This window comes from Myotis myotis, unplaced genomic scaffold, assembly GCF_014108235.1.
Source record: "Myotis myotis isolate mMyoMyo1 unplaced genomic scaffold, mMyoMyo1.p scaffold_m19_p_47, whole genome shotgun sequence".
NCBI classification, from domain to species: Eukaryota; Metazoa; Chordata; class Mammalia; order Chiroptera; family Vespertilionidae; genus Myotis; species Myotis myotis.
This window is the reverse complement of record NW_023416354.1, coordinates 908,148-925,076: the sequence shown is the minus strand read 5'-3', so window position 1 is coordinate 925,076 and position 16,929 is coordinate 908,148. Positions and strand designations below refer to the sequence as shown.

Below are 16,929 nucleotides of genomic sequence, written 5' to 3'. Positions count from 1 at the left end.
CCTGTGCCACACACAAGGGTGACAGAGAGGAGCAGGGCACAGAGGAGCTGACAGCTCAGGGGGAAGACAGCCAGACACAAGCCACCCGAGAGCCATGGATCAGCATGGCTGCTGCAATGGAAGCAACTGAGGGCTGCAGTGGTGTCGCGGGGAGGGGTGGGGACAGACAGAGGCCCCTGACAGAAGGTTTCCAGGTGAGTGGCTGTGGTGCGCCCGATCCCCAGAGAGGGCAGGAGCGGGGCAGAGGACAGGCAGCAGGCCGAGGGCCCAGAGGCGGCCACGAAAGCCAACGAGAGGGTGGAGAGAGAGGCTGGTGGCCCAGTGCGCTCTGGGGCAGGCACCCTGGGGGGAGCGTGAAGGGTGAAGTGAGGGAGAAGCACATTCGTATTTCCGCTTCAGAAAGGGGCCTCCTGGCAGGGCGGTGGCTGGACTGGAGGGGACATGGGACAGCCCCCACTGCTGCGCGGGCAGCACAGGAGGAGCTGGCGTCACCTGGATCAGGTTGTTGGTGAGCCGGGTGAGGCCGGTGGCCGCGGACGCGTCCCTCAGGATGCTGCCGCTGCTGTCCGCCGAGAGCGCCTGCTCGATGCCCAGCAGCAGCTGGGTCACGGTGGCCACCCACTCCTCCTTGGCTGCAGCCTCGCTGGCATTCACCATCTGCTGGACTGCCTCGTTCAGAGCCACGTCGGAGCACTCAAAGCACTGCCGGTGGTCCTTCCGCCGGAGCAGGGAGTCCTACGCACAGGAAGGGCGCTGGGGGAGGCTGGCATGCTCACCCAGCTGGCCTGAGCACGGAGGGCAGGTGGATGGGGACGAAGACGAGGGGCCGTCCAAGGGAAAGGGAAGCACTATAGCTGCGGGGCGTCTGCAAGGGCCTGTGGGCTGGGGCCTGGGTGCCACCACGGCATGGCGGGCCACCAGCCAGGAAGCTGGCAGAGAGGTGCTTAACCTCGCTGCCTCAGTTTCCCATTACAGAGCCAAGGAGCAGCCAAAATGAGGCTGACTCCACCACCTCTGCCAGCTCTGTGCCCCAGGCCACCCAGGCCCGTGCTCATCCAGCGCCACGGCTCTGGAGGGTCTCAGAAGGGGAGGAACTGCCAGGGAGGGACTGACTGCTCGGGAGGAGGGCACTGGCCAGGCAGCTCTGAAGCCGGTGCCAGGTGGAGCAGGGCACTGAACCCTGAGCCCCAGCCACCCCCCGGCCCGCAGAGGTGCCGTGAGCGCGAGGTGTGCTGATGTCCGCACGCACTCAGCAGTGTCCCGACGGGAAGCAGCTCTCAGCGTGCACACTGCACGCTGTTGTGTTAAAACCTCCTCTGTGGGAGCCATTGCTTTTTGCCAAGCCTCCTTTCCTTTAGCTCTAGACCAGCGGTTCTCAACCTGTGGGTCGCGGCCCCTTTGGGGGTCGAACAACCCTTTCACAGTGTCGCCTAAATACATCCTGCGTATCAGATATTTACATGACGATTCATAACAGTAGCAACATGACAGTGATGAAGTAGCCACGAAAATAATTTTATGGTTGGGGGTCACCACAACATGAGGAGCTGTATGAAAGGGTCGCAGCGTGAGGAAGGTTGAGAACCACTGCTCTAGAACAACCCCGTTGACCCTCCCAGCCTCTCTCATTACTGAGCTGGCTGCGGAGTCCCAGATCTGGCGGCAGCCTGTCAGCGCCACCGGAAGCACCTGCTGCCTGGCGCCCCATGGGCTCTGACTCGGCACAGCTGCGGCCCAGCAGTGGCTCCTGCCGCCTCCTGCCAGCCGCGGCCCGTGCAGCTGCCACACTCTGAGGTGACAGACAGGTGTGGGGACAGAGACGTCCCAAACTGCCTTTGGTATGTGCACAGATCAGCACCGCCCCGGACTGAAGAGCCCTCATTGCCAGGGACACATGGCGTGTGTTCTTCAGGGAAAGCGAGCCCCCTAGCAGCGGCCCCTGGGGCGCGAGGAGCCAGCTGGTGCGAGGTGCCCGAGCTGACCCTCCTGACCAAATGCCACAAGTGCCGGGGCAGGGCTCTCCTCTGGCAGGAGGAAGACCACTGACCCTGTAACTACGGCCAGAGTTGCCGTGAAAGTCAAGGCTAAGACAAGGACCTGCCAGGAGCACTCCAGCGTGACCTCATCCGGTGCTCAAGGCCAGGGAGAGCTAAAAGGCAGAAGAATAACTGCCAACAAATGAGGAGGCCAATTACTGCCGGCAGAAATAACGGGAATTCAGGGAAGTGGCTAGATTCCAAACAAACACGCACAAAGCAGCAGGGTTCCTGTAAACCAGAAACGTGCTGCTAGAAAACAGAACGACCAACTAAAAGGCCCTGCACAAAGCAGCCACCCAAGACATTCAGGACGAAAGCTCCGCTCAGCAGTCAGAAAACTACACAACCATCTTGAAGACTTGAAAAGGCGGGAGGGGAGGGTTTCATGGCAGACGCCCACCCTCTACAGCTAGAGGAAGTCACTTAAACGCAAAACATGACCCAGCCACACGGCTGGAAGGAACAAAGCCAACGGCCGTTCTGTGTGTCAGCTGCGCCCCATCCGCCCCCTTGGAGAACATCGGCGCCACGGGGCGGCTCCTCTGCCGTCCAGCCAGGCACACTGTGAGCGGGATCCGTGAGTGTGGAATGAGTGGGCGAATGTTTTCACTCTTGGAAAGGCTGTCTAAGCATAAGAACAAAATCACAAGCATCTGACAACATCAAAAGATTTGACAACAGAATTCAAAATTTCTGTACGTCAAAAAAACACACAAGCGACAATTAAAAAGCAAACATCAAACTGGGAAAAAGATTTGCAACATTTGATGAGAAAAATATTAGTGTTTTAATATGTAAAAAGCACTCCAAATCAATAAGAACGCCCCACCACCACCACCAATAGGAAACTGAGCAAAACCCAGGATTCACTTATTTGCCAAGGGCAGGAGCTTCCCTGTACTGGCCCAGGCCTTCCAGCCCACGGTGCTGCTCAGCGCCTGCCCGACAGCAGTCCCCCACCAGCAGGGCATCTGCCACACCAGGAGCCCTAGACCACCGAGCAAGACGGCACCTGAGCCACTGGGGCCTTTTCCCAGAGGCAGAGAGGACTGGCCTCTCCCTTGCTCCCCACCCAGTGGCCCCCAGTACACCCAGCTGTCCCTCCCACACAGCCATGCTGGGCTCTTCCCCCACCTGCCACAGTAACTGAGGTCGGACGAATCTCATCCTTCGACCTCCGCTTGGGCCGCCTGACTCCCGCTGCCCAGCTCTCTCCTCCCCACGCTGACCAGGGGAGAGAGACCTCTCCCTCTGCTCCCACAGTTGCACCTTTTAACTATTTCCCAGTTAAGAGAGTGAATAACGACAACGCCTCATGTAATCTGAGCAAGAATCCTGAGAGAAGGCTGGGCTGTCTTTCCAAACGTAGGGGAAAGACCCAGTAAGACAGTAACTGCCACGTGGTTAGTGTGAGAACCACAAGGGACAGGACACGGGACCACCCCGTGCCATAAGCACAGCGCCTCTATCATCTTCCCCGTCTGCCTCCACGGCCGGCGCGGTGCTTCCTGAGGATGCTGGCAATGATGACAGCTGGCACCCACATGGCACTTGCCACAAGCCAGGCATGGTGCCCACACATGCTGATTCTTAGAATCCCACAACAGCCGTCTGAGGTAAGGACACGATCATCCCAGCCTAGAGCTGGGAGAGGAGCTGAGGCACGGGCTGGGTAAATTCCAGCGCCTCCAGACCCGGGTACCCGCGAGCTCTCGGTCGGTTTACATCCTGAGGAGCAGAGGCGCGAAGGAGGCCGCGAGTGCACATGGCTCCAGCATCACATGCTGTTCTTTTCCTTCAACCACGTGACCCTATGGCTATTCATGTTATCGTGGTTCTTTACATTACATAGATATTTTACCCACTTTTATATCTACTCACCAATTAACTTTTAAAGTGATTCAAAAGCTAGGCAAAGGAACAAGCAGTTGGATGGATGGCTAACGTCCTGACTATGCTTCCTCCTCTGCCGGGCCAAGTTCCGAGCCAAGTGTGAGCTCACACTGAGCCACGTACACGAACCCTAGGACCTGCGCTCCTACGTTCCCACTCCCTCCCCTATCTGCTGACTGGCATCCTCCTGGCTGCCGAGTTAGTGGTTTTTACTCCCATTTTTGTCGGTTCTCAAGGGCCACCTCAAAGCCGCCAGGGAATAAACCCACACCAGGCGCAGAAGGCGCGAGGGGCGGGCCAGGGCAGGCGCACCTGCAGCAGCAGCAGCTGCGCCGGCCTCTCGGGGATGGACGTCATGAACTCCAGGTGCTTGGCCCGGTCGCACCCACTGGTGCACAGGGTGGGGCGGAGCAGCTGCACCACGGCCTCGTAGTCGCCAGCCTCGTATAGACGCTGGATCTCCTCCAGGGACTGGCACCGCTCCAGCGACTTCAGGTTCTTATCGATCTGGAAGGAACCGGAATCCCTAGCGGATGACGAACCCCTCACCTGCTCCCTGAACCCCGCCAGTGTCTGCATTTACCAGACCCAAAACCCGACTCCCTGAACATACCAGCATTTACACTAGACAAATACTTCACTAAAGGTATTTCTATTAAGCCCTGGCTGGTGTGTGTACTCAGTGGTCAGAGTGTCGGCCCACACACCAAAGGGTCAAGGGTTCGATTCCCAGTCAAGGGCCCGAACCTGGGCTGTGAGTTCACTCCCTGGCCCTAGTTGGGGCACATGCAGGGGGCAACCAATCGATGTGCCTCTCTCGCATCGATGTTTCCCTTTCTCTCTACCCCCACTCCCTCCCTTCCACTCTCTCTCGATGGAAAAAATATCCTCAGGTGAGGCCTAACAAAACAAAACAAAAAATATTTCTATTAAAGTCAAGGTGTTCAATTCTTTAAAAAACAAACATAAGAAAACAACAACAAAAAACTCCCCAGAACCAGAGCAGCTCAGAAAAGTGTCTGCCAGAATAGTAGGCATCTCGTAGTCAGTTCAGCAAACCAGACTCATGGAGCCCTGGGCCAAAGGTCACAAGCCCCATTACCTCACCGGGAGGCCAGCAGGGGCACTGCACTTGGCCTTGCCCTCACACAGCTCTGCCCCATTAGGAAACACCGTGAAGAAAACGCCCACGCACCTCCTCCAGGGAAACGACGGAGTCGTTGTGGAGGTTGGGGAGCCGGATGACGACGTCGCCTTGCTCGGCCCCGGCCTCTGCCTGGAGGGCAGCGGAGCTCTGGAGCATCTCTGTGCAGATGTCATAGTTCTCCAGCGCCTGCTCCATGTCCCCCTGGTCAAAGGAAGAGCCGTCAGGGAACAGAGGATGAAGGAAGAAAACTTGTGCTGCTATGCCAGGGGCCTCGCCTCCCTGACCCGCCAGCCTGCAGGCACAGTGAGGGCCGTTTCATCCGATCACTGCCAGACCCTGGGAAGGGACCTGATGCACAGTGGGGCTCAGTGAGTGCTTGTGGGATGGATGGATGAATGGATGGATGGACAGACGAACAAATAGACAAATGAATTCGCATCACAACTCTAAGGGGAGGTAACGTTAACCTCATATCACAGGTGAGGACACTGAAGACACTTGAGGAAGGCTGGGTATCTTGTTCAAAAAGCACGGTAATAAAAGGCAGGGCCAGGAGTAAAAGCGAGGCCTGCCCCAATCCCAGGACCGACTGTGCACTCTGCTGCTCTCGCTACCACAGCGCACCAGGCATCCCCATGTGCGAAGGGGCCGGGAGCAGCCAGCCCGCGGGCCTCCAGACCAGGCTCCACAGCAGCCTTCCGAGAAGTCACACGAGCGAGGGATGGGCTCCCTCTAAGCTCTGCAGCCGTCCGCGCCCTCGCTCAGGCTTTCTCGGGAAGACGTCAGCAAAGGGTCCAGACGCCGAGCAATCTTGAGTGAGGGCTGTACCGGGCACAGGCGCCCTGCAGACCCTGCTGTGCTGCTGTGCTGTAGCCTGGAGCGACGCTGGGTTCCCGAGAGCTGAACATCCCCCCAGGTCCCACGTCCTCAAGCCGAGCCCGGGCAGGGGCCACACACGTGCACACGCACATCCTCAAGGAGGCACCCAGTCTCTTCCATCCCTCTGGTGCCAGGGCAAGCTCCCCACGCGGCCGATCACAGAACCTACCTGCAGTGCCAGGAACCGAGCCTTCAACCAATACACGCGGACCACAAACTCCAGCCAGCCATCCTCAAACAGGTCCCGCTGAGACGAGGCAAAGGACATTTGCAGGAGGTCGCCCAGGAAGTGGGTTCCCGGGAAATCAGGCCCAAACCTGCCATTAGCCACACCAGCCGCAGGGCAGTGCCGAGGAGACACTGAAAACAGTCAGACAGAACAAGTCAACTTCATGTGCAGGTCCAGGCGCCCCTCTGCTCCCAGAGCTCTCCCTCGGCCCTCGATCTGCTGGAGAAATTACTGGGACACATCAATTGTCACGTGATCACTTGGGAACACCAAGATCTCACTTCCTTCCATCCCAAGGAAGAGAAAAGCAGGTAGGTGGCTCCCTCTGGTGGTCAGCTGCTGCTAACACGCCTCGGCTGAGACCCTGGATCTTTGCAGGCCTGACAAGCCAACCCCGGAAACGTGCCCACTGCAGACTGCAGCCTGAATTCCATGGCTCGGCCCCCCGCGCCCCTGCCTGCTGACTGCTAAGGGTCCGGCAGGCCCCCGCGCCCCTACCTGCTGACTGCTAAGGGTCTGGCAGGCCCCCGCGCCCCTGCCTGCTGACTGCTAAGGGTCTGGCAGGCCCCCCGCGCCCCTGCCTGCTGACTGCTAAGGGTCCGGCAGGCCCCCCACCACAGGAAACAGCGCTCCTACCCGAGGCGCTCCTGCCCTTGGTCAGCAGCCACTGGTCCAGCTGCAGCTCCATGCAGCAGAGGGACATCAGCATCATGCCCTGTGGGACAGGCACCGCGATGTCAGGGACGGGCACAGAGTCGCCAAAGGGTGGGAATGGAACAAATTAAATGAAAATTTACTTTGACTTAAAAAAGTCACTATTCTACCCACTTCCCATTTAGTACATGATCAACGGCAACCTGCCAGGACAGAAGGGAGCATGTGGACCCACACGGGGGGCATCGCTTGGGAGGAGCCTGGAAACCGGCTTCAGTCCTGAGGGACTAGCCCATGACGGGCAGCTCTGTCGCCTGCCCAGTGCTGGGCCAGCTGCCGTACCCACAGCGCAGCACTCAGCCCTTAGAGATCCGGGGTCAGCTCTGGTCAGTTTGGATCAGTGGTTAGAGTGCTGGCCCTTGGGCTGAAAGGTTGCGGGTTCAATTCCGGTTAAGGGCACGTACCTCGATTGCAGGCTCGATTCCTGACACCATGCAGGAGGCAACCAATCGATGTGTCTTTCTTACATCGATGTTTCTTCCCCCCCCCCCCCCCTTCTACTCTCTCTAAAAATCAATGGGAACATCCTCGGGTGAGGACTAACAAAACAAAGAGTCTGCAGGGTCAGAGCACTGCTCTCAGGCACTGAAGGAAGTAGCCCCCAGGGAGTCCCAGCAGAGGCTGCACAACCTGCAGTGCCCTCGGCCAGAGATACCACCAGCCAGGCAGGCCCTGAAGGCTCCCAGTGCTCCCTCCTCAGCATCCAGCCTTCTTCCCCCACTGGGAGAACGCTGGGTCCCCTTGAGCCCTGGGAGGCACCGAGGGGAGGAGCCTGTGGTATGGAGTGCTGTGGGCAGATGGACAGCATGGCCTGGCCCTACTACTAAAGACCCCACCACTCCCCTAAGCAGCCCTGCTTAGCCTCTGCACTTACGTTTTCTCAGTAACAGCCCTGGGAACCTCAAATCCAGCCAAGTCTTCTCTTTCCCCAGCCTCTCTGCACCACCCTGCCACCAGCCCAGGCTTGAGCCAGCCCTAGGAGTCCGCCCCGTCTCACCCCTCGCCCTCCATCCAGTTCATCCTGTCAGTTCTGCCTCCAGAACCCCCACCCACTGCGCCGCCATGGCTCCCCGAGCAACAACCTCCTGAGAACTGTGCCCACTCTCGCTCCCGGCGCCCTCCACTCAGCCACCAGCCAGGTTCCATGCTTTCCTGCTTCCAACTCCCAGGGGCCCACGTTCCAGGCCCAGAAGTCAATGCAGCTAAAGAGGCGCAAGGCAGCAACAGCCCCATCCCCTGAAGGCTCCCGAGCACCCCCCTGGGCCCAGTCTGACGCGGCCCGCCCGCCCACCTGGATGTGCTTGTTGCTGCAGTCCCGTAGCAGCGGGTTGGGCAGGCTGGTGCTGTGCCGCCTCCAGCTGTGGTAGATGCTGAGCACGACCTCCGCCAGCCCCGGGGGCCACCTCAGCAGGAACTTGTGGCCCATGGCCTTCAGGTAGCGCATCATCAGCTCCAAGATGCCCCCGTTGGTCAGGTTCTCCAGCAGGAACGTGTGCACATCCTGCCTCTCTGCGGGGGAGGGAGACACCCTGCCTTGAATGAAGGCCCTCTGTGCCAGGGTCTCCCGTGTTCTTTGGAAGAGAGGAGATGGGCAGGGGCGAGGGGAGCAGCAGAGAGCCCGTGTGCTCCGCACAGGGGTCCCACTCCTGGCTCCAGCCCTCACCGGCTGAGCAGGCCTCTCTGAACCTCCAGGTGTAAGATGGGGGCACTAAAGGGTTGGCCTCCCAGCGCTGCCGTGCGCACTAGCAAGACTGCGCACACAAACACAGAGCCTGGTGCCTGGCACCACGGTGCTCTGAGAAGTGGGGTCGGGTAGACTGACTGCAGAGCCTGCCCTGGGTGTGACCTGAAGCCCACGGCCTGCAGGAAGCAGAGTCAAGTGTGAGCATGGACAGACCTCCCAGCTGGCCATGGAGCTCAGGCCCCAGACAAGTCCAGGCAGCCCCTTGACCACACTTTAAAACACACCAGATCCACTCTCCCAGGAGAAAGCCTCAACAGGCTCCAGGGTGAAGGAGGAAGATCCCCACAAGGAGTGACCGCGGGGGAGGGGGGCCTCCTACCAGATTCCATGAATGTGGCTGAGTCGAAGGACAGCCTCTGAGGCCCAGTGCTCGGGCAGCTCTCCAGCTTGACTTCCGACTGGACTTCGTAGCTGTGGAAGGGGTCATCTTCCTCCTCGGGGTCCAGTTTCCTCAGCCTGCAGGACACACCCAAGTCACAGAAGCCACGCCACACATCTGACCCCTGAATTCTTGCTATTCACTCGTTGCCATGGCAGAGTCAGGAAGGCTTCTAGGGGCGGGGGAGAGCGAGCATGCTGACCCTGGAGGGGCGGGCCAAGCAGACGCAGCAGCCCCCCACCACCCCTCCCGGCCCCCAAAAGCGGGTGTGAGTGCACGGGGACCTGAGTGCGTTGCCTCCAGCTCCAGAACCCGCTCATCCCTGAGGGCCCCGAAGTGCCTGTCTTCCAAAAATGCACGCGTCATGGTTGCTGCCCTCAGGAAGTCCCAGGGCAGGAGAACAAGAAGCACCCGAGGCCCCAATCCAGGGAGAGCTGCGCGGTGGTCACTGGCACGATGTTATGGGAAAACAGGAGGCGCCGGTGGGCGGCAGTGGAGGAGAAACGGGGTGGGGGGAGCAGGCAGGAAGTTGGTGAGTCGGCAAATCAGAGAAGCGTGACTGTACCTGGGCGGCAAGAACTTCAGCAGAAGCTCCTGGAAGTCTACTTTCTCCTCCTTTTTGCACTTGGTGTTCCGGACTCGGGCAGACCGCCGCTTCGCTGTCTCCCCGTTCTCTTCCGGAATTTTCTTCCGCTTCACTCCCTTCTTGGCTTTGTCTCCCGCAGACAGGTCGCCTTCACAGAGAGTGCGAGTTGCCGTCACACGGGGCAGAGGACTGGCTGCACACAGGCACGGGTCCCTCTCGGCCTCTGCCCACTTGCTTCCTCTCTATCGTCTTCAACATCCAAGCCACGTCCCACCTCTTCCTGAAGAGCACCCTGAGCAAGGTTACTTTCAATCCCCACACCCTGCTCAAATCCGCGGAGCCCACAGCGGATCTCCAGACCACTCTCCGTGGCTACAGAACACCGGGTCTCAAGCCAAGCGTTCCCCGCCCCGCCTTCACCCCGGTGGCTGCAGGGGCCTCTGTGGCCTCGCGGATGAGCCTGGGACGGGGCAGAGCAAGTAGCAGTCACACTGACTCCACCCACTGTCCAGCCTGAGCACCGGACGATGCCATGTGAGTGAATCATGTGAATTATACAGAAAGCAGAGGATCATGTGTGACTAAGTTAAAAAGGTAGAAACAACTGCACGTGTGTTCATTCAGAAGCTTTTTCCGTGACACAGAAAATCAACGAAAGGCCTGGGAGTTTTTGTCTGAAATGTTTTACGATTCCAACAGCAATAAAAATTGGAAGGTGTGGTATGGTATGATGTATCTACCCATCCATCCGTTCACAACGATTCTAGCACGTGCGGTGGGGACTTTGCCGACCCCTTGTTAAGGCGAAGAACTCGGGCTGTTGGGGCGGCGGTGCTGAGCGCTGTGGAGCAGAACCAGCAGAGGGACCTGCGGCTCACAGCCCAGCGGGAGAGCGGCCTTTCTGCCAGGACTCGGCCGGGGCTGAGGGCCCGGGAGCTGCAGCCTGAGCCCCGGCCGTCCCTGCGGAGGGGCCCCCGAGGGGCAGCCCCCAGAGCAGGCGGAGAGGCTCTCCTGCGGCCCAGCGCCTCCTGCTTACACCTCAGACCGGGAGGATGAGCAGGACCTGGCCCTCTGAGAGACCCGCACAGCCCAAGATCATTCCTGCCCAGCAAACCGGTCTCCCCAGAAGCCAGCCCGGGGGTGCTCACCCAGGGGGACGCCGGTCTCCAGCAGGCCGGGGCTGTGCAGCGGGAAGCTGGCTGTGGCCACGGGGGAGTAGGCGAGCACAGGCTCCGCCACGGTCACGGAGGAGCTGGCACTGACGGGGCTGGGCGGGACTGCGCTGACCGGCGCCACCACCACCGCGGACACCGGAGGGCGGCTGGGGTCCTGGTAGTCAGACAGGTCTACCCTCTTGCCGAGGCTGGGCCGCGGCGGCTCGCAGGTGGTGAGGTGGTTGTACATGGCCAGCAGACTCTCTCCCAGGCACTTCCAGCTGCAGAGAGACGGTAGCGCCGCAGTCACCACCTCCCGAGGGCAGGGAGAGCTGTCATGGTTCTGTGGTCGTCGTTACTGACAAAATCTTGAGTCTAACACAGCTGAGGGGGAGCAGCTGGGGCAGGGGCGGGGCCTAGCAACCCCTGCCCCCCCTTCACCCCATCAGAAGCCCTGTAGCATCTCAGCCTCAGGCCCCTTCAGACTCACTGACTCACCTGAAAAGCTCCTTCCCCACAAGTCAGATCTTTAAACATGTGACAGTTCTCTGCTGCCACCATCTGGGATTTAGACTGGGCCTCCCTGGAGAGGCCCCACTATTTCTTGTGGGTCAGAAAGTAGTCTACACGCCTCCAGCCGTCTGTCAATGTGCCCCAGCTCCACCCACGCCACAGCCTGGAGCCAGGCTCTCACCCTTGTGCAGGGCCCACCAGCCGACCCAGCATCCCCAGAGGCACGGACCACCTACGTGAGAAAGGGGATGGGCTGCACCAGCTTCAGGTCCGGCTCCTTCTCCCGCACCGTCAGCGCCTGCCTCTTCCTCCGCAGCCCCAGGGCCTCATCTATGATGGCCTGCGTCTCAGCCGCGCTCACCGACACATCATGGATCGACATGTCACTAATCGCACAGCATGTAAGACAGGGAGAGATTTCAATGTTACACACCAGAGCCGAAGCTGACATTTTACAGGCAAGGATGCGGTAAGTGAACACCCTTTAATCCATATTAACTCTGTCTACAAATAAAATAACCACTTGAGTCTGGCCTCCGAAGCAGTAATTAGCATTCCGAGTGCCCACACACACCAGACGTGACTAATACCCGTTGTCCCTTCTGCAATTTGAAATTGAGCAAAGGGTTTTCATTTGTATTAGCAGTATCAGAGTGATGTCAGAAAAACCACAAGAAAATCAAATCTTGCCCTTTAATTATTTGTGAAAAAATGTTAAAGAATTTAACGAGACCATCCTGCCCATCCCAACAAAAAGTCATCAGCCAGCCAAGCTCGCCAAAGTCTACAATGTCTCCAAAGGACAGCAAGAGCAGGGCTCTGGGGCCTCAGGAGCCCCTTCCACAGGCACACTTCCGCCTGCGGTGACCCAGCAGGACCGGCCCTCCCGCCCAGACTGTCTTGACGCCTCCCAGCAGGGCTCCACCACAGAGCCACCTGGGTAAGGACTGACCTGCTTTCTCTCTCTCCAAAGGTCATGCCCCTCAGGACAGATGTGAACCAGAGACAGTCTTACAAGGGACAGACTGAGCTCAATAACCTCCACGACCACCACCAGCTGAGTTCCAGGCCCAGGAAACACCAGAGGGGGGAGAAGCTGGCGCAGCGGGAGGCCGCGGGGGGAGGCCGCGGGAGGGAGGCAGCCAGAGCCTGGAAAGCTGCTGGGAGGTGGCCTGAGAACTGGAACATGAAGGAGGTGTGACCGCACAACACGTGGAGAGGTGGGAAGATGGCGTCCAGGTAAGAGCAAAGTGGGAGCCAGGTGCAGGGACAGGACAGAGCACGAGGGGACCAGGCCTAGAACCTCCCAGGGACCTGAGACAGGTCTCCTCCTGGGCAATGCCATTGAGCGTGGGTTTGCCCTGGAGGCCAGGCAGGGGTGGTACGGAATCAGAGGTGTGTCTGTGACAATGAACTTGGGCAACACCAGGAGCAAAATCCCAGAAAGAGGAAAAGCAAGTGTCAAGGAGGCCTGGTGGTCATCAGGCTGCCGCAAGCAGCCAGAGAAGAGCTGGCGATGCCAAGAGCTGGCAGGGGAAGAGGGACTGGGAGGAGGCAGCAGCCAGCCGGGAGGCGGTGCTGAGACGGGGCGCACAGCTGAGGAGCACACAAGGCAGACCACCCCAGTTCCCCAGGTGCTGATGAGGGAAAGAAGGGCAGGGGCCTGTCCCCCAGGAGGTGTGCGCGCCTCCTGACCTTCACCAGCTGCTCGGAAGGGAAAGGGGGCGCAGCCCAGGAAGGCACGAGGCAGGACCTACCATTTAAGGAACATTCGGAGGGAGTCTTTCCGGAGACAAGGCTGCTCCTCAAATATCTTCTCCTTGAGGACCAGCCCCTTGCTGTAGCGGCAGTCCTTCTCCAGCGCTTTGCAGATGAAGTACAGACAGGCTGCAGGCACAGAGACAGTTACGACGCTGATGCGCACCCTAAGTGCCGCCTGCCAGTTACTAGCAGGAACATGTTCCTGCTCTGGGATCGAAGAAACGCATAGCAAGCAATCACAGACCCCATTTCAACTGACTCAATCAGGAAATACTTCTGAAAATAATGCTACCCACAGTAGAGGGGGCCACAAACAAAAGGGACTGGGTTCTGCTGGGACCGGCCTGCAGCACACTGGTCAGCCCTGCTCAGAGCGCTCCTGGACAGCCACCCTCTATTCTGGCCTCAGAGAGCACCCAGGGGAGGCTGGCCCCCTGGGAGGCCCGGAACCCCCACGGCCAGAGCACTTCCAGCGCCGGCCTCAGGGCCCGTCCGTGCCAGGGCAGGTGTTCTCTGCAGAGCAGAGGGCAGGCTGAGACCAGGGAGCGGAAGCAACTGAAGGCAGCCGGGGGCTCTGTCCGCAGAGATCATCCCCGGAGCCCTGCTGCTCTGCAAAGGCAGTGAGCTCTCCGGCACCAGAAAAGTCAAGCTGTGGCTGCCAGGCCCTCTGCCAGCAAGTCCCAGGAGCAGGCTCCGGCACAGAAGGGCACATGCAGGGATGAAAGGAGACGCAGTGGTAAAACCCTGCGAGAGCATGTTACTCCCTTAATATGCTCGATAAATTTCAACTGAGAAAGACAAGCAGAATGAAGCAGAGATGCAAACACATCTCCATTCTCCCCAACAGCCAGGCAAAAAGACCTGCAGTGTTAACCTGGGCTTCCTCTCACCCAAGCCACCCTCCCTCCGCTGTCCCCAAAACACAGCGCCTGGGAGAAAGTGTCACAGCCCGACTCACTCGTATAGTCGCTGAGGGTGTACAGGACAGTGATGAGGTTGTCCAGGCAGGGCCAATGGTCAGGGTTGCACCGCAGCCCCTCTTCAAAAGCATGGCGAGCCAGGGGCACCCGGATGAGCCTCAGGGCCACGTGTCCGATCTTGTACCAGAGGTTGACATCCGTGGAGTCCAGCATGACAGCCTGGAGGCGGCACAAGCAGGGGACACACACACTCGTCAGCTCTCTCACCGAGCCGGTGCCTGCGGTGACGGGAGGGGCAAGCGCCGGCCTCGCCACTCAAACTACCCAGGAACATGGCAAATAGAAACAACAGGGACCAATTTACCGAATTCAGAACATGTTCCTTTTTAAAAATATGTTTTTATTGATTTTTAGAGAGAAAGGAAGGGAGAGGGAGGGAGAGATGGAAACATCATCGATCCACCACCTCCTGCACGGCCCCTACTAGGGATCCAGCCCGTAACCTGGGCAAATGCCCTGACTAGGAATCCAACTGGTGACCTCTTGGTTCATGGGTTGACGTTCAACCACTGGCCAGGCCCAGAACATACTCCTGATATATTCTGTCACTCTCAACACCTGTATTTCTCACATATTTGACAGAAGTGAAAGAAGTAAAACTAAAAGAAAATATAAGCACTCTAGCCGGTTTGGCTCAGTGGATAGAGCGTTGGCCCGCAGGCTGAAGGGTCCCAGGTTCAATCCCAGTCAAGGGCACATACCATGGTTGCGGGCTTCATCCCCAGCCCTGGTCGTGGCACATGCAGGAGGGAACCAATCGATGTGTCTCTGTCACATTCTCTCTCTCTCTCCCAATCTCTCTCTCTCTCTTCCTCCCTCCCTTTAACCTTCCCTCCTTCCCTCTTTTCCATTCTCTCTGAAAATCAATGGACAAATAGCTTCAGGTGAGGATTAACAAATAAATAGACAAATAAATTCTTTTCAGCCAATAAGACCACAACCTCACCCCCTCCACCGAGAACTTTCAAAAACACCCAGGGCGGTGAGCAGGGCCCAAGACGCACCTCCAAGTAGAACTCCATGGCCGTGTCCAGGTCCTCCCGCTGGGCGGCCAGCTGGGCCAGGTTCTTATACGTGGAATATTTCAGCATCAGCCCCGGGTGCTTCAGCCCTTCTTTCTCATCACCAGATGGGACTGCCTGGGAGCAAAACCAACAGGAACAGTGACATGAGGCCCCAAAGCCCTGCGGGCAGGCGCAGGACACTGGCTTCCCCTGGAGAGTGAAAGCGCTGCACCGATGTTCTCAGAGGACCCCTCGCGCTGGACACACAGAGAAGAAAGGCCAGACGACCCCGAGGCGGTCTGCGGGCAGCCTGGGCATCAAGAGACACAGGGGAACTCTCCCACCGCAGTCGCCAGACCTGAGGGTTCAAGTCTGGACAAACACATTTCTGGCATCAGTAAGCCAGCCAGTGGGTCCCCAGAGCAGGTTTGAAGAGGGGGGAGTAGCGTGTGAGGGGACCACCTGGGGACAGCAGGCAGGGCCTCGCGCTTCCCAGGCAGGAGGTGCCAGGCGGCCAGCAGCCCGCACGGCCTACAGGTCCCACAGCGGGAAGAGCACGGGGACAGGAGTCGGGAGGCTGAGCTCCAGGCTCTGGGACTTGTCACTGGTCCACGACAAGTTACTTAACTCTGAAGTCAGTGTCCCGAGAAGCGCTGTAACGTAAGGACAAGAATTCCTGCCCGAAATATCAAAAGTGCAATGAGCCCAGAGAGCATCGAGATTGTCCACGCGCTTTACGTGAAAAGGTCTGACAACTCTTAGAGAACATGGCTTCTGAGAGACCAGCCTAGAAACCTATCGCTCTAAGCACAGCACTTGAGCACAACATTTCTCACACAGACACTGGCTGCACCAAGCAGCTTCCAGGGCGAGCCCACCCCCAGCCTTGTCTGGGGACAGGCCATGTGCTCACATCCTTCTTCAGGCTGAGAACAGGCAAGTCCCCAGGAACCTTCAGGAAGGACCCCCTGACTAATCCTACCCTAGAGCTCTTAAGAGTCCCATCAAAAACACTGAAAAGCTCAAAACCAAGCCTCATTCGCTGTCGTCTGGCTAACAAGCCGCCCCCCACCTCCCTGACAGAGCGGCTGTGAAGACTAAGAACAGTGACCGCGGACACTTCAGGCTCTGAACCCTGCCCCAAGCACCATCCCACGTGCCTCACTGGGCTCACCCAACCCTCCCAGCCACCCACTCTACAGGGAAGCTGAGGGGCAGGGAGGGGAAACCATGTGTCCAAGGTCACCCAGCCAAGAGCGGGAGGGCAGAGGGCAGCCAGAGTGCCTGGCTCCAGGGCCTGCTCGGGCCGGCCGGTGCCTCACCTCCCGCAGCAGGCGCGCCTCCAGCAGCTCATGGTAGGCCTTGGCGGACTCCTCAAACTGGTCATGTTTTTGCAGATCCAGGGCCTTGTGATACAAGGCAAAAGCCTCTGCTTCCTGCAGACAAAGACAGGAGACGTTTTCACGTAGGACAAAAGTTGTCTTTTTTATGCCAACACGTATGTAACGGGGGCTGCAGGCGAGGCCCTGTTAACTGCCCGCTGTGCCCTCTGTCGTGAAAGCAACCCTAACACGCCCACCTCCCGGATCTCGTCCCCTCGAGTCCCATGAAGGGCACATCTGAACAGTGTAAAGCGGGGGCCAGGTCCGCCTGCAGGGGAGGGCCAAGCCTACACACCTGCGCCTCCTTCGTCTGGGTTTTGTGGCTCTTGAAGCTTCCTTCATGGTCATCCTCAACCGTGGAGCTGGCGTTTAGGGCCGCAATGCGGATCTAGGGACGGAGGGGCAAGGAAAGAGGAGATGTCACTTGTCTTTTCAACAACCCACAACGCATACAGCTCTGCTCCATAACCTGTTCTGCCTTGGCAGCTATGGCTCGCAGGATATGGACTACAAAGAATAAGCCAT

At 58.8% G+C, this 16,929-nt stretch overlaps 1 protein-coding gene across 1 annotated transcript in view; it reads right to left on the bottom strand.

The window, feature by feature from the left end:
• The window catches only part of CABIN1 (calcineurin binding protein 1), an 80,311-nt gene that overhangs the window by 59,011 nt on the left and 4,371 nt on the right, over positions 1–16,929 (bottom strand). The window contains exons 3-17 of the mRNA XM_036307368.1: positions 16,700–16,792; positions 16,345–16,458; positions 15,023–15,157; positions 13,997–14,177; positions 13,035–13,164; positions 11,514–11,663; positions 10,759–11,045; positions 9,590–9,758; positions 8,965–9,101; positions 8,193–8,410; positions 6,824–6,902; positions 6,128–6,318; positions 5,128–5,280; positions 4,245–4,439; positions 493–735 (exon numbers count right to left, since the gene is read on the bottom strand). Coding sequence (XP_036163261.1) covers positions 493–735; positions 4,245–4,439; positions 5,128–5,280; positions 6,128–6,318; positions 6,824–6,902; positions 8,193–8,410; positions 8,965–9,101; positions 9,590–9,758; positions 10,759–11,045; positions 11,514–11,663; positions 13,035–13,164; positions 13,997–14,177; positions 15,023–15,157; positions 16,345–16,458; positions 16,700–16,792 — 2,475 coding nt within the window. The remainder of the gene's footprint in view (positions 1–492; positions 736–4,244; positions 4,440–5,127; positions 5,281–6,127; positions 6,319–6,823; positions 6,903–8,192; positions 8,411–8,964; positions 9,102–9,589; positions 9,759–10,758; positions 11,046–11,513; positions 11,664–13,034; positions 13,165–13,996; positions 14,178–15,022; positions 15,158–16,344; positions 16,459–16,699; positions 16,793–16,929) is intronic.